Genomic DNA, 20,398 nt, shown 5'->3' on the forward strand with positions numbered 1-20,398 from the left:
GTCTCTTCAGACTACTAGAAAAGATCGGATGTCCACCAAAGCTACTAATTGTCATGGAATTAGGTGATGATACTATGAAAGGCACAATTCAGCATAGCGGCACCTCATCAGACCCCTTTCCTATCCTGAGTGGCGTGAAACAGGGCTGTGTTCTCGCACCTACACTTTGGGATCTTCTTCTCTCTGCTGCTCTCACATGTGTTCAAGTCTTCAGAAGAAGGAATTTTCCTCCACACAAGTTCAGGTGGCAGGTTGTTCAACCTTGCCCGTCTAAGAGCGAAGTCCAAAGTACGGAAAGTCCTCATCGAGGGAACTCCTCTTTGCTGACGATGCTGCATTAACATCTCACACTGAAAAGTGTCTGCAGAGACTCATCGACAGGATTGCGGCTGCCTGCAACGAATTTGGCCTAACCATCAGCCTCAAGAAATCGAACATCATGGGACAGGACGTCAGAAATGTTCCATCCATCAATATCAGCGACCACGCTCTGGAAGTAGTTCAAGAGTTCACCTACCGAGGCTCAATCACCACCAATAACCTGTCTCTCGATGCAGAAATCAAAAAGCTCATGGGAAAAGGCTTCCACTGCTATGTCCAGACTGGCTAAGAAAGTGTGGGAAAATGGCGCACTGACACGGAACACAAAAGTCCGACTGTATCAAGCCTGTGTCCTCAGTACCTTGCTCTACGGCAGCGAGGCCTGGACAACGTATGTCAGCCAAGAACGACGTCTCAATTCATTCCATCTTCGCTGCCTCCAGAGAATTCTTGGCATCAGGTGGCAGAACCATATCTCCAACACAAAAGTCCTTGAGGCGGCCAACATCCCCAGCATATACACCCTACTGAGACAATGGCGCTTGAGGTGCTTGGCCACGTGAGCCGCATGGAAGTTGGCAGGATCCCCAAGGACACATTGTGCAGCGAGCACGTCACTGGTACCAGACCCACCGGCCGCCCATGTCTTTAAAAACGTCTGCAAACACGACATGAAGCTCTGGGACATTGATCACAAGTCGTGGGAGCCAGTTGCCAGTGATTGCCAGAGCTGGTGGGCAGCCATAAAGGCGGGCTAAAGTGTGGCGAGTCGAAGAGACTTAGCAGTTGACAGGAAAAAAGACAGAAGCGCAAGGGGAGAGCCAACTGTGTAACAGCCCCGACCACCAATTTTATCTGCAGCACCTGTGGAAGAGTCTGTCACTCTAGAATTGGCCTTTATAGCCACTCCAGGCACTGCTTCACAAACCACTGACCACCTCTAGGCGCTTACCCATTGTCTCTCGAGACAAGGAGGCCAAAGAAGACGACGACTTCTTTAAATAGAGGATTTCTAGTTATTCTTTCACCAAAGACTTTAATAGAATCATAACTTCTCACTCTGGAAGAAGTGACATAAAGCAACATGTGTAAAAACAAGCCTAGGAATATAAATACAAATTTTGTCATGAGTCTAGCCTTGCAACGTGCTTATAGTCATAGATTATGAAAGTGTAATTGGGAACTGTTTTCTCCCAAGTTGAAAAGGCATGTTTTCATCTGATGGGCTCAACAGTATTTGAGGAACGAACGCTCTTTTTACTTGAAATCTGCCTGTTATAATTTCAACATCTATCATCGAAGAAAACAGCTTCCTAACTACCAATCTTGGTCCATGACAAAGTCCTTGTTTAGGATTCAAGTTTCGTAGCAACATTATAACTGCTCCTCTTGAGTCTAAGTTTGTACAGTGGCATGCCCAATAGAGTGTAGAAACTCTGGAAGACCTGGACTGTTATCATTTTCTCAGGTTTATAGAATCAATGCTGATCTATTCTTTTAATTTACCCAACAGCTTTTCTAAAACTTTTTCATGCAAATCTAGTGACTCTTCATTTTTAGCACAAAGATTAGCTTTTGAATAATAAGTAGTATCAAATAATTGTCCCCACCATTTTGCTACACTTAATCGTTCCATCCTCTCAACCATCCCTGCCATGCCATCCCCATCCTACTCCCCTAATTTTCCACTGTTTTTGTTCTCCACCAATACCCCTCACTCTACTTCCAACAATTGGCAGCTGCACGTGCATCACGCGATCTAGTCCTCTGTGCGCCTGACATGTCTCCGTGTGAGCCAGGCACCCCCACCAAATAAACACACCAACCTGCGTCTCTTAAACTGACCAATCAAAACAGTCCAGACAGACAAAAAACTAGCATTATTATTATAGACGCAACAGGTTTTATGCAAGTACAGAGACAGGGAAAAGGGGTGAGGAGGAGGGGAAAGAACAAAAGGCAAGATCTGTGATAGGGTGGAAGGCAGGAGTGAATAAATGAATAAAGGGATGAAGGTGAAAGGCAAAATGAGATTGTAATGGATAAGTAAAGAAACAACAGATGAGTCTATAGGAGCTATAAATGGCAACTGCAGAATTATTTCCATCACATGCTGTCTGAAAATAAATGGGAGCAATTAGTATGAAACTGTTGAATTCGATGTGGAGTCTGGAAGGTTGTAAAATACCAAATTAAAAGATCAGTTTTTACAGCAATCGACAATGGTTTCACAGTCACCACTAGACTAGCTTTTAATTCCAGATTCATTAATTGAATTCAAATTCCACCATCTGCCATGGTGGGATTTGAACCCATGTCCCCAGAGCATTAGCCTGAGGTTCTGGGTTGTTGATTGCTGGAAAAGACCCATCTGGTTCACTATTGTCCTTTAGGGAAGGAAGTTTGTCATCCTTACCTGGTCTGGCCTATATGTGACTCCAGACCCACAGCAATGTGGTTGAGTTTTAAATGCCCTCTGAAATGGCCCAGCAAGCCACTCAGTTGTATCAAACCGCTACAAAGTCTAAAAAAAAAGTGACCCCAGGATGTTGATGGTTGGGGATTCAGCGATGGTATTGTTTTGAGACCCACCTTATAGAAATGACACCCGTTATTGAAGCGAAGAGCACAGCTCACCTGGCTCACAATCTATTTCCTAAACCTAAAGCACGACAATCTCATGCTAGCCAAGGCAGTTGTGCAGAAGACAGCAAGGTACTCTGCCAACAAGTATTGGATCAATTTCTGTGAAGAAATACAAGCTGTTGGTGACAATAGTAACCTTTGCGCTATGTATGATGGTATCAAAAGAGCACTCGGCCCCATCACCAAAGTTGTTCCTTTGAAATCTGCAGATGGCGAAGTACTCACTGACAGGAACAAGCACTACTCCAGTCCAAACCCACGTGAAACAGATATCTCTCTGCCTGTGCTTGATGATCTTCTGCAGCTACCAGTCATCTAAATGCTTGAGAACCCTCATTACTTGGAGGTTGAAAAGGCCATTGACTGCCTAGCAGCAAGGAAAGAACCTGGAAAGGATGCAACCTCCTCCTCTGCTGGACAGAAGGCTCTGTCCCACAGGATATGCATGACACAAACATCATCACATTATACATGAACAAGGGCAATCGAGGGGATTGCAACAACTACCAGGGCATCTCATTCCTCAGCGTCACTGGGAAGGCCTTTGCCAAAGTCATTCTAATGAGGCTCCATTGACTAGCCAACAGAATATATCTACAGGCACAATGTAGCTTCAGAGCAGGCAGATCCACAGTAGACATGATCTTCTCCCTATGTCAGCTTCAAGAAAAGTGCAGGATCTCACAAAAGCATTTGAAGCCATGAGCAGACAGACCTCTACCAGATACTAGAGAAAATCAGCTGTCCTCCCAAGCAGTCTCATATGGTCCTTCCATGATAACATACACAGCACCATCTCTGAAAGTTTTGAGATCAAGAATGGGGTGAAACAGGGCTGCGACTTAGCCCCTACTCTGTTTTCTATCTTTTTCTCTGTCCTCCTGACCTATGCTTTCTCTACTGACATGGAAGGAGTGTACCTCCACACACGATCAGACAGGAAGTTCTTCAACCTACCAAGACTGAAAGTCAAAATAAAAGTGCAGCATGTGCTAATCAGAGAATGTCTGTATGCTGATGATGCTGCATTAGTTGCCAGACAGACGACCAGCTCCAAAGACTCATGGATTGTCTATCCAATGCCTGTGTCATGCTCTCCCTCCCCATCAGTGTCAAGAAAACTGTAGTTATGGGACATGGTGTTGTGTCTCCACCCGTGATCAGACTCAACAATGCACCACTTGAAGCAGTCAGCAAATTTTGCTACCTTAGATCTAAGGTGACAGACAAACTGTCTCTTGATGAAGAGCTCAATATACGCATTGGAAAGGCAGCCACCAACTTCGGCCGATCAACAAAACAACAAACTGACCCACAGGACCAAGATACTTATATACAAGTCCTGCATCCTCAGCACATTGCTGTATAGCAGCGAAGCCTGGACAACTTATACCTACAAAGGCTCAATAACTTCCATTTCTGGTATCCATGATCCATACTCAGCATCACATGGAAAGATAATGTCACCAATGAAGCAGGCCTTTCTAGGGCAAACATGCCAAGCATGCTAGCGCTAATCAAACAAAGAAGAGTTCACTGGCTTGGGTATGTGCACAGAATGGTAGATGGCTGCATCCCCAAAGATATGCACTATATGGTGAGGTAGCCCATGCCAAGAGACCTCAATGAAAGTCCTCAACATCAATTACGACAAATGGCAAACTCTAGCTGACGATCGATACAGCTCCTTTCAAGACCTCAGGACATCCCAAAGCACTTTACAGCCAACAAAGTACTTTTGAAGTGCAGTCACTGTTGTAATGTCGGAAATGCAAAAGCTAATTTGCATGCTTTCACAAACAGCAATTTTGATTGGGGGATAAATATTGGCTGGTCATGAGAGATAGCTGCCCTGCTCTTCGAAGTAGTGCTACAGGACTTATGTCCACCTGAGAATGCAGACAGGACCTCGGTTTAAAGTCTCATCTGGAAGACAGCACTTTCAAAAGTGCAGCACTCCCTCAGAACGGCACTGGAGTGTCGGCCTTGATTTTGTGCTAAAGTGCTGGTGTGGAATTTGATTTCACTACCTCCTGATCAGAGGTAAGAGTGCTACCAACTGAGCCATGGCTGCCACTGGAAGGAAAGTCATCGACGAAGCTACATGGCTAAGTGAACTCAATAACCTTTAGCACTTCAGCACAGTATTTGTACTTGGGCTGGGCTTGAGCTAGGTCATACACCTGCAGATCATTAGTCTGGCAGTGGTGTTGGTGTTTAAAATGAAAATTAAAATTGATACCCCAGTAGAATTTGCAGATCAAGAGATCGACATCTCACTGCAATAACTGCATAGGAGACCACTTAGGCACACTGTTTTTTTTTAAGTGTCACAGAATCTGATACCACAGAAGAAACCCATTTGGCCTATTGGCCTGTGCTGGGTTTTTGATACAGCTATAGAATTAGTCGTACTCCCCTACTCCTTCCCCATAACCTGGCAAATTTTTCCTTCTGAAGTATTTAAGCAAGTTCCTTTTGGAAGTTACTACTGAATTTGCTTCCACCACTTTTTCCAGACAGTGCGTTCCAGAACACACAAAAAAAAAAACTTGCACCTGGAGCACCTTTCACAACCTCAGGACATCCTAAAGCATTTCACAACTAATAAAGTACTTTTGAAGTGTAGTCACTGTTGTAATAAGAAATCTTCTCAAAAGCAATTTGGGATGGTCAATAAATGTTGGCCTTGCCCGCAACACACGCAACCCGTGAATAAATAAAAACACAACTTACTTTTGCCAGCCAGTAACTTAAATCTGTGTCCTTCAGTTACTGGCCAACTTGCCAGTAGAAAGAGCTTTTCCCTATGTACTACGTGAAAGCCCCTCCTAATGTTGAATACCTCTATTAAATCTCCCATTAACATTGTCTGCTCTAAAGAGAACAATCCCAGTTTCTCTACTCTCTCCCTGTAACTGAAATCCCTCACTTCTGCACTACAACCTCTTCAAGGCCTTGATTTCATTCCTAGAATATGGTGCCTAAAGTGCACCACAGTACTCCAGCTGAGGCCCAACAGTGATTTATGAAAGGTCTAGCATAATTCCCTTGCTTTTGTACTTTCTCGCTTCTGCTTTGCTGATTCCAGTGCAAATTATGTCTGTTTGGAAAAGTATTTTTCTCTCCTCCAACCCAGGTTTTTATTCAAATTCATTTTTCTTCATTTGTCCATGCGATAAGGGCATTCCATGATATACCCGTCCCTAATTGTGCTCGAGAAGGTGATGACAAGCCACCTTTGTCAATCACTGCAGTTCAGTGGTGTAGGTACAGCCACAGTGCTTAGGGAGGGACTTCTAGGGTTTTGACCCAGCAAAGGCACAGCGATATAGTTCAAAGTCAGAATGGCATGTGATTTGGAGGGGAACTTGGAAGTGGTGGTGTTCCCATACTCCTGCATATTTGTATGATCACCAAATGCAAAATCTGCCATGAACCAGCATAATTGAGTGGCATTTTAAAACATAATTGAAAAAAAATGTATTGCCTTAAAAAAAATTTCCATCATATATTTAAAAGTGTAACTTAGGGTGAAGTTTGATTAAAACTGAAAATAGGTTGATCACAAAAATATAAGCATTTTTATTCACCATCCATATACCTCATTCACCACCTCTAAGTTACTAAAATTCACTTTTAAAAAAATGTGAAACTATTTTCTAATTATTTTGAGGTACATTAGGCAGTTTCTTGGTAAATTGAAACAAAAAAGATACATTTAAAAGCTTTTAAGCAACTAGAAATCTATCGATCTCTGTCTTTAACTTACTTTGACTGAGCTTCCAAAAGGATTCACCACCCTCTGAGTGAAGAAGTTCCTCCTCATGTCAGTCCTAAATGGCTTGCCCCCAGTGGTGACCAACTCAACCTGGGGGGGGGGGGAAAAAGGGAAACGGTGTAGCCAATTTAGGCAGCGGAGCATGTTTCTGACACATTTCTAAAACTAGCACAAAAGATCATGGAAACTTGAATGTAAATTGTGCTTAAAATTTCATGATCTTTCATGCAGATTTTGGCCAAATTGCAAAGAAAAACCCAGTGCAATTGAGCAGAAACACCAGACCCATGCCTTTATCAAGGATCCTGTATGTGTTTTTAAACAGCTTTATCAGTTTGTCCTGCCACCTTCAAAGATTTGCATATGTCCTTTATCAGTGACACAGTGGGGATCATTGAAAGTGACATTGTTCTCTTTGCTGATGAGACAATCTAGTAGAGTATTTACCCACTATACAGCAGCAACCAAACAACTTCATGAATTGAGAGTGAAGGGAACAAGTTAAATTCTGTAATGCTGACAATGCCAGGATAGATTGGTTATTCACTTGCATAGCTTCACCAGAGGAGAGGAAACTATAATGGCAGTGGAGAAAATGCAGTGCGTAGCTACAATGTAAGCTTTGGCAAGGAAATCACAGGAGTATGGAGTGGGAAGCTAGAGGGACATGCTGGTGAATTTCCACATCTCAAGCATCCTAGTGGCGAAACTGGCCTTTGTCTAGTGCAAATCAGCACTCCTCTGGTGGAATAATCCAGAATAAAAGGGGGTATAACCTTAGAACTAGGCTGTTCAGGGCTGATATCATGAGGCACTTCCTCACACAAGGGACAGTGGAAACCTGGAACTCTCTCCCCAAAAAGCTGTTGAAGCTGAGGGTCAATTAATAATTTCAAGACTGAGATAGCTAGATTTTTGTTCTTAGGCAAGGGTATTAAGGGATATGGAACCAAGGCTAGTAACTTCCTCTGTATTCCTTTAGAAGTTTGAGGGATGAACTGATAGAGGTGCTTAAAATATGAAAAGTTTCAACAGATAGAGAGAAAAACTATTTTCTCTGGTATGGGAAAAATCGAGAAAAAAAGGATATCTTAAAATTAGCACCAGGTCTTTCAGTAGCAAAATCAGGAAGTACTTTCACATAAATCAGATTCATAGAATGGTTACAGCATTGAAGGAGGCCATTCAGCTCATAGTGTTCATGCTAGCAAGGGTAATATAATTATATTACAAAAAAGGTAATATAATTTCAACTCCCTCCCCAAAAGGCTGTGGATGCAGGGATAATTGGAGCTTTTGAGACAGAGATTGATAGATTTTTATTAGGCAAGACTATCAAGAGTAAGGAGGGGTAAATGGAGTTGAGGTACAGATCGGCCATTATCAAACTGAATGGCAGAACAGGCTCAGAGGGCTGAATGGCCCACTACTGTTCCTATGTTGTCAGATGCGTAATATAGCTCCCTCTTCTTTGACCCAACAATGTACCTCAGAAGCATCCCCTCCTGCAACGAGATGGCAGTTGACCTTTCTCCAGCTGCACAACCCCCCACCCAATGACCTTTCTCCAGAGGGACAATTAGTGAACATGGGGTGGTGAGAATGAGAAGAGAGACCAAGAAAAGGAGGAGTTGCCATCATTGATGATTTGTTGGGATTTATTGGCGGTTATTCAGAAAAAACAAACTGTACAAAACAATGTTTAAAAACTAGCACAAATCATTCTAGTGAGTGAAATCATGAGAATTGGCAACTCAGTGACAAAATAATGGTGAGGCACAAAAAAAAAATTATGGCGACATTTTAATTATCCTGCTCATCCAACAATTTACTTTGTGGGAGTCAGGGTTTCACTTTGCGTAAATCAACTAAAATACAATCACAAACAAAGAGTTATTCATCCACCAGCATTTAAGAACATAATAGGAGCCGGAGTAGGGCATATGGCCCTTTGTGCCTGCTCCAGCATTCAAGAAGATCATGGCTGATCTTCAACCTCAACTCCATTTTTACCCACCTTTGCTCTATTCCCTTAGTATCCAAAATGTTATTGATCTTAGTCTTACATAAACTCAAGGACAGAGCATTCATAGTCTTCTGAAGTATGGAATTCCAAAGATTCACAACCGTCTGGGTGAATAAATTGACTGTCATCTCAGTCGTAAAATGACCTTATCCTATGGCCCCTAGTTTTAGGCTCTCCAGCCAGGGAAATAGCCTCTCAGGAATGTTTAAGCCCTCTAAGAATTTTATAAATTTTAATGAGATCACCTTACATTCTTCTCAACTCGAGAATATAGACCCATTCTACTCAATCTTTCCACATAGGACAACTAATATCCCAGAAATAAATCTAGTGAACCTTTGTTACATCCCCTCCAAGGCAAATAAATCCTTCCTTAGGTAAACAGACCAAAACTGTACACAGTACTCCAGTTGTGGTCTCAAAGTCCTATATAGTTTCAGCAAGACTTCCTTACTCTTATACTCCAACCCACTTGCAATAAAAGGTTAACATGCCCTTTGCTTTTCTAATTGCTTGCTGTACCTACATGTCAACTTCTTCATTTATGTAGGACACCTAAATCTCTCTGCACTCCAACATTTACTAATTTCTCACTTTTTAGAAAAAAATTATGCTTTCTATTCTTCCGACAGAAGTGGATAATTTCACATTTCCCCACATCATACTCCATCTGCCACCTGTTTGCCCATTAACTTGTCTAGATCCCTTTGTACTTCTGTGTCCTCCTCACAGCTTACTTTCATACCTAGCTTTGTATCGTTGGCAAACTTGGATACATTACAGTCAGTTCCCTCGTCTAAGTTATTGATATAGATTGTAAATTGCTGAAGACCAAGCACTGATCCTTGCCACACCCCACTAGTACAACTAGCCAACCTGAAAATAGCCTGTTTATTCTGACTCTGTTTTCTGCCTGTCAATCAATCCAAGCTACTATATTATCTCAATCCCAGGAACCTTCCTTAATCTCTTGTGGCATCTTATTAAATGCCTTTTGAAAATCCAAATATATAGCAAAATCGATTGGTTCCCCTTATCTATCCTGCCAGTTACATCCACAAAAACTCTAATCAGTATCTAACATGATTTCCCCTTCATCAAACCACGTTGACTCTGCTTAATCAGATCATAAAAGAAAAATTAAGTGCCCCATTACCATGCCAGTAATAACAGATTCTAGCATTTCCCCTACTATTTATGACAGGCTAACTGACCGATAGTTCCCCATGTTCTCTCCCTCTTTTTTTTTGTGAATAGCAGGGTTATGTTTGCTAGCTTCCAATCAATAGGGACCATTCTACAATGTAGCAAATTCTGGAAAATCAAATACAATGCATCCACTCCCTCTGCATTCACCTTTTTTAAAACCCCAAGACGTAGGCCATCAGGTCCAGAAGACTTGTTGGCTTTTAGTCCCATTATTTCTCCAATACTTTTGCTGTACTAATATTAATTATCTCAAGTTTCCCCACTGTCTTTAGACCCTTGATTCCCCACTATTTCCAGTGTGTTTTGTGTCTTTTAAAGACAGAAAATATTTATTTAACGCTCCTGCCATTTCCTTATTTCCCATTATAATTTTTTTGTCTGCCACTAAGGAATCCACATTTACTTTTGTTATGCTGTTTTTGCATACTTGTAGAAGCTCTTACAATCTGTTTGTCTAGTTTACTCTCATTCTACTTTAGCCCTTTAACAATTTCTTGGTCATCTTTGCTGATTTCTAAAACCCTCCCAATCTTCAGGATTAATTATTCTTTTTGGCAAACTTGTAAGCCTTTTTAATCTAATATGATCTTTAACTTCTTTAGTTAGCCACGGTTGGACCAGTTTTCTCATGGAGTTTTTATTCTTCAAGGGTATTGGTTGAGAATCATGAATTATTTCTTTATATGTTCACCATTGCTCATCTACCAGCATATCTTTTAACCCAATTTCCCAAACCACCTTAGCCGACTCACAGATTCACAGAATTGTTACAGCATAGAAAGCGGCCATTCGGCCCAACGTATCTACACCGGCTCTCCGAATGAGCATTTCACCTAGTACCTTCTCCCTGTAAATTCTTCCTTTGCATGTAATAGTCTAATTCCCTTCTGAATGCTTCAATTGAATCTGCCTCCACCACACTCTCAGGCAGTGCATTCCAGATCTTAATCACTTACTAGAATTTTTCCAACAATGAAGTTAAACTGACTGGCCTATAGTTGCTGAGCTTATCTTTACATCCTTTTTTGAACTGTAATGTTTGCAATTCTCCAGTCTTCTGACACCACCTTCCTTTCAGGAAGACTGAAAGATTATGTCCAGTGCCTCTGCAATTTCCACTCTCACTTCCATTAGTATCCTTGGATGCACCTCATCCAGTCCAGGTGCCTTATCCACTTTAAGTACAGACAGCCTATCCAACACCTCCTCATCAATTTTAAACCCTTCTCATGTCTGAATTACCTCCTCTTTCACCATTGCCTGGGTTGCATCTTCCTCCTTGGTAAAGACAGACATAAAGTATTCATTTAATAGCTCAGTTAAGCCCACTGCCTCCATTTGTAAATCCCCTTTTTGATCCCTAATCAGCCCACACTCCTCCTTTCACCTCCCTTTTACTAATGCAGATGTCTATAGAAAACTGACCCCTCATGCCTATGTAATTGGCTTTAAGATGCTAGCTTTAGACTTAACCAACCACACCACTCTCAAACTCAATATGAAATTCTATGATTAGTCTTTTCCAGAGGATTCTTTACTGTAAAATTACCAATTAACCCTGTCTCATTGCACAATCCTAGGTCTAAAATAGCCTTAACCCTCATTGACTCCTTCACATATTGTTCTCGTAAACAGTCTCAAATCCATTCCATGAACTCTTCCTCCAAACTGCTTTTGCCAATTTGGTTATAAGATGATTAAAGTCTCCACGGTTTTTGCAGTACCCTTGTTACATGCTAGTTTAATTTGTTGATTTATACTCTGTCCAACACTATAACTACTGTTAGGAGGTTCTCTAAACAACTTCCACTCGTGTTTTTTACCCTGTGTTATTTCTTAGCGCCATCTAAACTGATTCTACATCCTGATTTTCCGGGTTCAGATCCTTTCTCACTATTGGTTCCATCCCCATTCTTTATCAGGGCTACCCCACCCCGGTTCTTTTCCATCTTGCTTATCTTCTCTAAAAGAGAAGTACCCTGGAATGTTTAGTTCCAAAGCTTGGCCACTCTGCAACCACATCCCAGTAATGGTTACTGGATCAAAAGCATTTATTGCTATTTGCATCATTATTTCATCTATCTTGTTACCAATACTATGTGCATTTAGTTAGGACGTTGTAATCTCCATACTACATGGTAGTTTAATATCCAGGTAGGCCTGAGATTTAGCTTCAGCACAGAAGACCATCAGCAGACAGGGACCCACTGCTGGAGACCAGCAGAACTAAGGATACCAGCATAAATAGTCGTTTAGTAGCACAGAACAAGTATTGCTGAAAATAGATACATGCTGTCGAAGCTTTTTGTCTTGCACTCATCAGGATAATTGCAAGAATAACCAGTGTAAGGGAAAACAACAACTTACACTACATGAGAAGAGAGTGCTGACTGGTTGGCAAGTGAACTCTGATTGATAGAGGCATTGCCATGGCAAATGCACCAGTTTACAGTGACTGACAGTTAACAGCCAAGCTTTGTTCTAGCGCATGCATATTGTGGGATTCCGAATGCCTTGTCTGATTTCCACATGCAACGTAAATGTCTGACAGCATTGCGAGGCCTTAAGACCAACCCAGACATACACATCAGTAAACCTGACAAAGGGGCAGGAATAGTCAACCTTAACAAGCGTGACTATAATCGACAAAATGCACGCCATTCTTAATGAGTCCAAATTCATATCTGTTGGACCGGCCGCTCGAATGACCGGACAGCCTTGCTCAAAAGTAAGCTTTAAAAAAAAAAAAAAAAAAAAATTGTTTGCAGGATTTGTGTAAGAGCAATGAGCTGCCGGGTGATATATATGACCGGGTTCATCCTCATGGCACCTGCGTATGTATGGGCTGCCCAAGACACACAAAAGTCATGTCCCTCTATGCCCTATCTTATCTATGACCGGTTCTGCACAACATGAATTGGCCAAATGGTTAGGTGAATTGTTACAATCAGTTTTGAGCAAGTTCTCCACATACACAGTGAAGGAATCCTTCACATTTGCTAAGACCATACAGAACTTGCATGTCGCTAGCAATGTCATGTCCTTGTGCTCATTTAACATTGCTAGCCCATTCACCAATGTACCACTTAATGGAGCCATAGATATATGCACTGCAGCACTATATCATGGCGATCTAGACCCACCACCATTGGGTGAATCAGTATTCATTGAACTTATAAACTCGGCAACTTGCACATGTATGCCCAAATAGATGGTGTTGCCATGGGATCCCCTCTAGGACCAGCTCTCGCAAACATCTTTGTTGGGTTCCATGAGAAACATGTCTTTGATGGAATAACACCTAACCTCCTCCCTCTTGCATATTTCCGATATGTAGATGATACCTTTACTATATTTGAATCCATAGCTGCATGCAATAATTTCCTTACATGTCTTAATGCGCTCCATCCTGCGCTCAAATTCACCTTTGAAATGGAGCAGTCAAATAAGCTCCCTTTCCTTGATTTACTAGTTGAGGGGTTCTCTACCACGGTCTACCGCAAACTTACCTTCACTGGCCAATACACGCATTGGGATTCTTACAGTTTCACGCGCTAGAAGATTGGTCTTATAGGCAACCTCAAATAGGGCCCCGAGCCATTTGCTCACCATGCAAGCTTGATGTGGAAATAGGGCGAATCAAAGACATCCTGCGTGACAACGGCTACCCTGATCAGATCATTTCTCTCTGTATATCACGCAAATTTATAAATGGGCCGAAGGTCGTCTTTTTCGGAACTGAAGTGAGCCCAATCTACCCTTCCAGGGTAATTTGAGGTAATGTATCCCAAAAATTTGAACAACAGGTAAAACTAGCTGTTTCATGCTACTACTATGCAGTAGCAACACGTGTGGTGTTCGCCACTAGCAGGATGCTGCCATTAAGCCAAAAAGACGTTCTGCCTATCACACAAATGAGTAATGTAATATATGAGTTTCAATGCCATTGTGATGATGTACATCCCAAAGACTGGCGGATCGTATCAAACATGTTCCTTCTGCTGTAAAAATTTCAAAATACTGCGGATGCTGGAAATCTGAAATAAAAACAAGAAATGCTGGAAATACTCAGCAGGTCTGGCAGCATCTGTGGAGAGAGAAGCAGAGTTAACATTTCAGGTCAGTGACCCTTCTTCAGATGTTCCTTCTGCTGTTCACAATGGGCAAGGTACAGGCCACATACACAACCAGCCCATGCTTGAAAAACTCAAAAGTGTCCAACATTAGATGTGATTCCACGATTGGACAACATTTGCTAAATAATCCACAATGTGCTAAGAATTACGCTGACAACCAATTTAAGATAGTCAGTCGGGCTCGCAGTGTGGCGCATTTGCGCTTACTAGAAACAAACAAAATAAGTACCAGCCATTCGCTGGTTCATTCCTCAGGGCAATGCCCTATTTAAATTTTAAACAAAGCTTGGCAGTTATCTGTTAGTCACCGTAAACTGGTGCATTCACCATGGCAACGCCTCTACCAGAGTTCACTTGCCAATCAATCATTCAGCACTCTCTTCTTATGCAGTATAAGTTGTTGTTTTCCCTTACGTTGGTTATTCTTGTGATTGTCCTGATGAGTGCAAGATGAAAAGCTTCGACAACATGTCTCTATTTTCAACAATAACAGCATAGTTTGACGAGTATGCAAATTTTAAAATTGAAAAATATGGGTGGGCACTTGATTAGGTTATTAAATAGAAGCTTATAAACCTCAGTCATATTCATTAGGATAATTCTCGATTAATCATTGATTTCCATTTTCTAGAGAGGGAGTCTCTCTCATGGAAGATATTTAGTTTGACATGTTATAACATACCAATCTTTCCTTCTTTAAGATGCCAAAGATGTTTTTAATACAAATTTTGTAGTACTTACAATAGAAGATGGCCATTTAGCCCACTGAGCCTGCTCTGCCATTTTTTTCATCATGGTAGCTTTATTTAAAAAAAAATCCAGACTCCACATAATGACCCTGCCCCTCAATCTTATTCTCATACCTTTCCCCAAATAAGTATTTATCTTCCTTTTAAACATCTCAGTTAATTTTGCATTCTTGATCTTCTGAGATAGCAAGTCCCACATTGTCAACCTTTTGTGTAAAAACATTAGTTGTTTAAAAATCCCCAGAGTTCAAATTTTATGATATTGCCCATTTCTTCTGGATTCCCCTACTCGAGGGAAAAAAAAAAGAGACAAGCCATTCCCCATTTACTTTTGTCAGCTCCCTTCATCATTTTGAATACCTCAATTAGATTGCCTTTGATCTCCCCTCCAGAAAATATATCCCAACTCCATTCAGTCCTATGCTCTTAATCAAGTCCCTTCCTCTTAGGCTGGGTAAACTTGGGTAATATATGATTTAAAAGACTATGAATGCTGGAAATTTAAAATGTAAGAAAACACTAGAAATGGTCATTAGGCTGGACTAGCCTTCCCCGGGGATGGGCATCAACATGTAGCACTGCGGACATTTGACAAATTATTGACTCAGCCACGGACATGGCATGGGGGCAATTAATCTGTATACAAGTGTAGAGCCAATCTAATGCCATCAAAACAAAGATCGATTTAAAAAAACCATTTCCCCCTATAAATAAAGTAGCTAAGCATATAAACATCAATGGAGAGCAGCACAACTGTGTTAGCTAACTAGCAAGCAAAATAATATGCAATGCCAATGCAAGTTACTTTTGTGTACAGAATAGAGCTAGCGACACCATGTCACGGGGTGGCAGATGGACCTTATTGGACGACATCTGTGGATTCAGTCAGGAATACAAATTTATTCGATAAACCATAAAACTCAAGGAGAGGATTGTTATTGTGGTTATCAAGGTGAGGGAGTTAAAAAAAAATAAAAAAATCAGTACTAGGAAGATGGACCATTTCTCACACTGCTATTGTCACAAGACAATTTAACCTGTGATGGTCAATGCTTGTGCAACTTCTCAAATCTGCTTGTATGTATCTGAAGACAGGGTAGCCAATAAAAGGGCAGTGACCTCCAAATCAGGAGAATTTTATAGGATGGAGCAGTTGGTACTTCAGAAGAGCCATGTAAAACAGAAAAGCAGAGTGGGACAGGAAGGGACAGAGAGATTAACAGTAGAGCCAAGACGAGTTTATTCACCTTGACTACTATTGTATTCATGAGAAATTTACAGTGCTGACTTCTGGAGATCCCTTGGATTTTCTTGCCTGTTTTCCCCTCAGTACAAATTCTGGAACAATGTGATTCCAAATAGATAGCAGCAGACATTTATATAGAAGTAACATTTCAGCAACTTTCAACATGGCACTGAGCGTGTGTCCCAAGTGAAAGTAATACATGCCAGAGTGTAGAAAATCGATACATTCCCTAAGTGGCTTTTGCCATTGTAAAATGGCAAAACACAAGCCTTTACATTAAACAAGCCTTTAAACTTGTGTTTTAAAATAATCTAGCTGCTAGGTTATTTTAAAACACAACGTTAAAGGCTTGGTCCAAGGGTGTCCAAATTTTTTATGTGGGGGGCCACATTACAGTGTGTCTTACATGGGAGGCTGGTGAGACAATTTCAGAAAGATAAAGACATTAAAAATGTATCTTAATATTAATCAAAATTACAACAAAATATGCATTTTTGTGAAGACGTTTGAAATGAAGGCAAATTGATTGACTTACTTTCTGTTCACTATGTTGGATACCGATTTAGTGAGATACCTGGCATTTTTTTTTTGCTTGCACAAGTAGTCAATGTCTGCCTGCAAACTTTTTGTAGCGAAGCACAGTACGCTGGATAGAAGTCCATCCGTCAGGAGTGATCTTGATTGCTTTCCCCTCCTGCTCCTCCCTCCGTGTCTGCCTCTCTCCCCCCTCCCCACCATGTCTGCCTCTCTTCCCCCCCGCCCCCCCCATCTGTGTTGTCCCCTCACCCATGTGTCGTTTCCATCTCTCTTTCCCCCTCTGTTCTCCCCTTACCTCTGCCTGTCCATGTCTCGCTCTCTGCGTCTCTATTGCTGAGAGCGGGAATAGCAGTTTTCGAATTTCGGACGGATTTGTGGTTTTCCGGCGAGCTTTTTAAAAGGAAGTAAATTGGAAGCTGCCAGAAAATCCAAAAGCTGTCTTGACAGGTGGGAGCAGGAACAGCTGTTTCTGAACTTCGGGCAGCTTTGGGGTTTACTGGCGGGTTCTGATATTTTCTTTAAATGCCCGCTGGAAAAGTTCAAATCTGTCTGAAATTCAGCAGCCACTTTTCCCGCTCTCAGCAGAGGTCAGCTCAGAATATGGAAAGGAGTGTTAATGAGCATTAGAAAAGATCTGAGCGGACTACTTCCAATTCAGCTGTGAGAATGACACTTGCTTTTTTTATATATAAAAAGCCAGTCTGGTCAGAAAGAAGCTGCCAATGGGAAATATCTCATCCCTGAAATTACCAGTCATCGACCTCAAAGTGTTTTACCATTGACACTGGTGTCCATTTATGAGATGTAGCCAACCCCTGGCTTTCCCCGTTTACCAGGGGGGGGGGAAAAAAAAGAGAGAGAGCGAGAGCCACAGAGAGAGAGCAGTGGGGAAAACGAGAGAGGGGGAGAGAGGGGTCATAGTAAAAAGTGGTAATATGCCCCAGTTGATAGCACTCTCCCCTCAGAGTCAGAAGTTTGTGGGTTCAAGTCCTGTTTCAGAGACCCGAATACAAGAGCTAGGCCTACACTCCCAGTGCAGTACTGAGGGAGCGCTGCATTGTCGGAAGTGCCTTCTTTTAGATGAGGTGTTAAATAGAGGCCCTGTCTGCTCTCACAGTTGGCCACGCTTCAAAAACTACTTCATTGACTGTGAAGTACTTTGGGACATTCCAAGGTTGTACAAACCAAGATATAACTGCAACCTTTTTCTTTCTTTTATGTATTGATCAGAACTCACAGATGTTGAATGTCCTGTGACATTACAATATTCTCTGTTTGTACTCCTTCTAAAGTAATATTTGATCAGTGCAAAAGATTTTTACGTTGATCGTGCTTGATCACACTATCAACTTGCATTTATATATTGTCTTTATGCTCGGGCACTTCACAGGAGCGTTATTAAGCCACGCAAAGGAAATATTAGGACAGACGATCAAAAGCTTGGTCAAAGAGGTAGGCTTTCCGGAGCATCTTAAAAAGGAGAGGGACAGAAAGTTAGAGAGGGAATTGCAATGCTTAGGGCCTAAACAGCTGAAGGCACAATCACCAATGGCCACTAGCTCTTACCAACGAGGCCTGTGGAATAGCCTTGTTCTTTCAAGAGCTTGGCGAAGGTTGTCTCATTCGTGGGAAGTCCACCTGATCCGGCTGCAAATATATAGGCACCTATTCTTTGGCGGCTGGCCATTCCTGAAAGAAACAGACTTGGTCCATCAGTTTTAAGAATGTGTGTGTACTGAACAATTTAATGCTGTGCATCTTCCATGACATTGCTCAGCAGGTTGGATGATACACTGGTTTATAATAACAGCTTCAAACCAAGTATTGCACAATGTATTAAAGTGCATCAGTGTGTAAACTATCTTTTTAGGCCACAAAGTCAAGTTGCAATACTTTCCCCAAGACCAATTAGAGGCTTCCAAGTACCCTACTTAAGTGTTCACATGCAAGTGCTATTTTACTACAGGGTGTATTACAACTGAACCTATTCCTGTCCTCATCTGATGCCAAGAGTGGGAACGCTGATTGATTTTTTTTTAACATGAGATGTATCCCAGGCTGTTATGTGAGGCAAGGGAGGAGATAGCAGGGGCTCTGACACAAATTTTCACATCCTCTCTGGCCACAGGAGAGGTGCCAGAAGACTGGAGGACAGCGAATGTGGTACCATTATTTAAGAAGGGTAATAGGGGTAAACCAGGTAATTACAGGCCAGTGAGTCTAACCTCAGTGGTAGGGAAACTATTGGAAAAAATTCTGAGGGACAGGATTAATCTCCACTTGGAGAGGCAGGGATTAATCAAGGATAGTCAGCAGGGCTTTGTCAGGGGGAGATCATGACTAACAAATTTGACTGAATTTTTCGAGGAGGTAACTAGGTGTGTAGATAAGGGTAAAGCAGTTGATGTAGTCTACATGGACTTCATTAAGGCTTTTGATAAGGTCCCGCATGAGAGATTGGTTAAGGTGGTAAGAGCCCACGGGATCCAGGGCAATTATGTAAATAGGATCCAAAATTAGCTTAGTGGCAGGAGGCAGAGGGTGATGGTTGAGGGTTGTTTTTGCGAGTGAAAGCCTGTGGTGTACCGCAGGGATCAGTGCTGGGACCCTTGCGGTTTGTGGCGTACATTAATGATTTAGACATGAATGTAGGAGGTATGAGCAGCAAGTTGTCAGATGACACGAAAATTGGTGGTGTTGTAAATGGTGAGGAGGAAAGCCTTAGATTACAGGATGATATAGATGGGCTGGTAAGATGGGCGGAGCAGTGGCAAATGGAATTTAATCCTGAGAAGTAGGAGATGATGCATTTTTGGAGGACTAACAAGGCAAAGGAATATACAATGGATGGTAGGACCCTAGGAAGTACAGAGAGTCAGAGGTACCTTGGTGTACTTGTCCATAGATCACTGAAGGCAGCAGCACAGGTGGATAAAGTGGTTAGGAAGGCATATGGGATACTTGCCTTTATTAGCCGAGGCATAGAATATAAGAGCAGGGAGGTTATGATGGAGTTGTATAAAATGCTAGTTAGGCCATAGCTGGAGTACTGTGTACAGTTCTGGTCACCACACTATAGGAAGGATGTGATTGCATTGGAGAGGGTGCAGAGGAGATTCACCAGGATGTTGCCTGGGCTCGAGCATTTCAGCTATGAAGAGAGACTGGATAGGCTAGGGTTGTTTTCCTTAGAGCAGAGAAGGCTGAAGGGGGACCTGATTGAGATATACAAAATTATGAGGGGCATTGATAAGTAGATAGGAAGAAACTTTTTCCCCTTAGCGGAGGGGTCAATAACCAGGGGGCATAATTTAAGGTAAGGGGCAGAAGGATTAGAGGGGATTTGAGGAAAAATTCTCTCACCCAGAGGGTGGTTGGAATCTGGAACGCACTGCCTGAAGGGGTGGTAGAGACAGGAACCCTCACAAAATTTAAGAAGCACTTAGATGAGCGCTTGAAATGCCATAGCATACAAGGCTACAGGCCAAGTACTGGAAAATGGGATTAGAATAGATAGGTGCTTGATGGCCGGCACAGACACGATGGGCTTACGGGCCTGTTTCTGTGCTGTATAACTCTATGCACAAGCTGGTTAGGGTTGCGATAAGATACACTGAGGTCAACTTTTATAAATTTCACCATCTTTTCAAGCAGGATCAGCTAACTCATAGACCAAGATCAACCAAAAGACCTTCCAGGCCCTCAGATGTGGAAGATATCAAGCCCCTAGAGAAGATAAAGCAGAGC

At 42.0% G+C, this 20,398-nt stretch overlaps 1 protein-coding gene across 4 annotated transcripts in view; it reads right to left on the reverse strand.

The window, feature by feature from the left end:
• Positions 1 to 20,398, reverse strand: part of LOC137371138 (steryl-sulfatase-like) — a 132,295-nt gene that overhangs the window by 79,122 nt on the left and 32,775 nt on the right. For 3 of the 4 annotated variants that reach the window (XM_068033136.1, XM_068033137.1, XM_068033138.1), the window contains exon 4: positions 18,218 to 18,340. The exons of the other annotated variant lie outside the window; for it this stretch is intronic. In XM_068033136.1, coding sequence (XP_067889237.1) covers positions 18,218 to 18,340 — 123 coding nt within the window. The remainder of the gene's footprint in view (positions 1 to 18,217; positions 18,341 to 20,398) is intronic. 4 annotated transcript variants of the gene reach the window in all.

This window comes from Heterodontus francisci, chromosome 6 (genome assembly GCF_036365525.1).
Source record: "Heterodontus francisci isolate sHetFra1 chromosome 6, sHetFra1.hap1, whole genome shotgun sequence".
NCBI lineage: Eukaryota > Metazoa > Chordata > Chondrichthyes > Heterodontiformes > Heterodontidae > Heterodontus > Heterodontus francisci.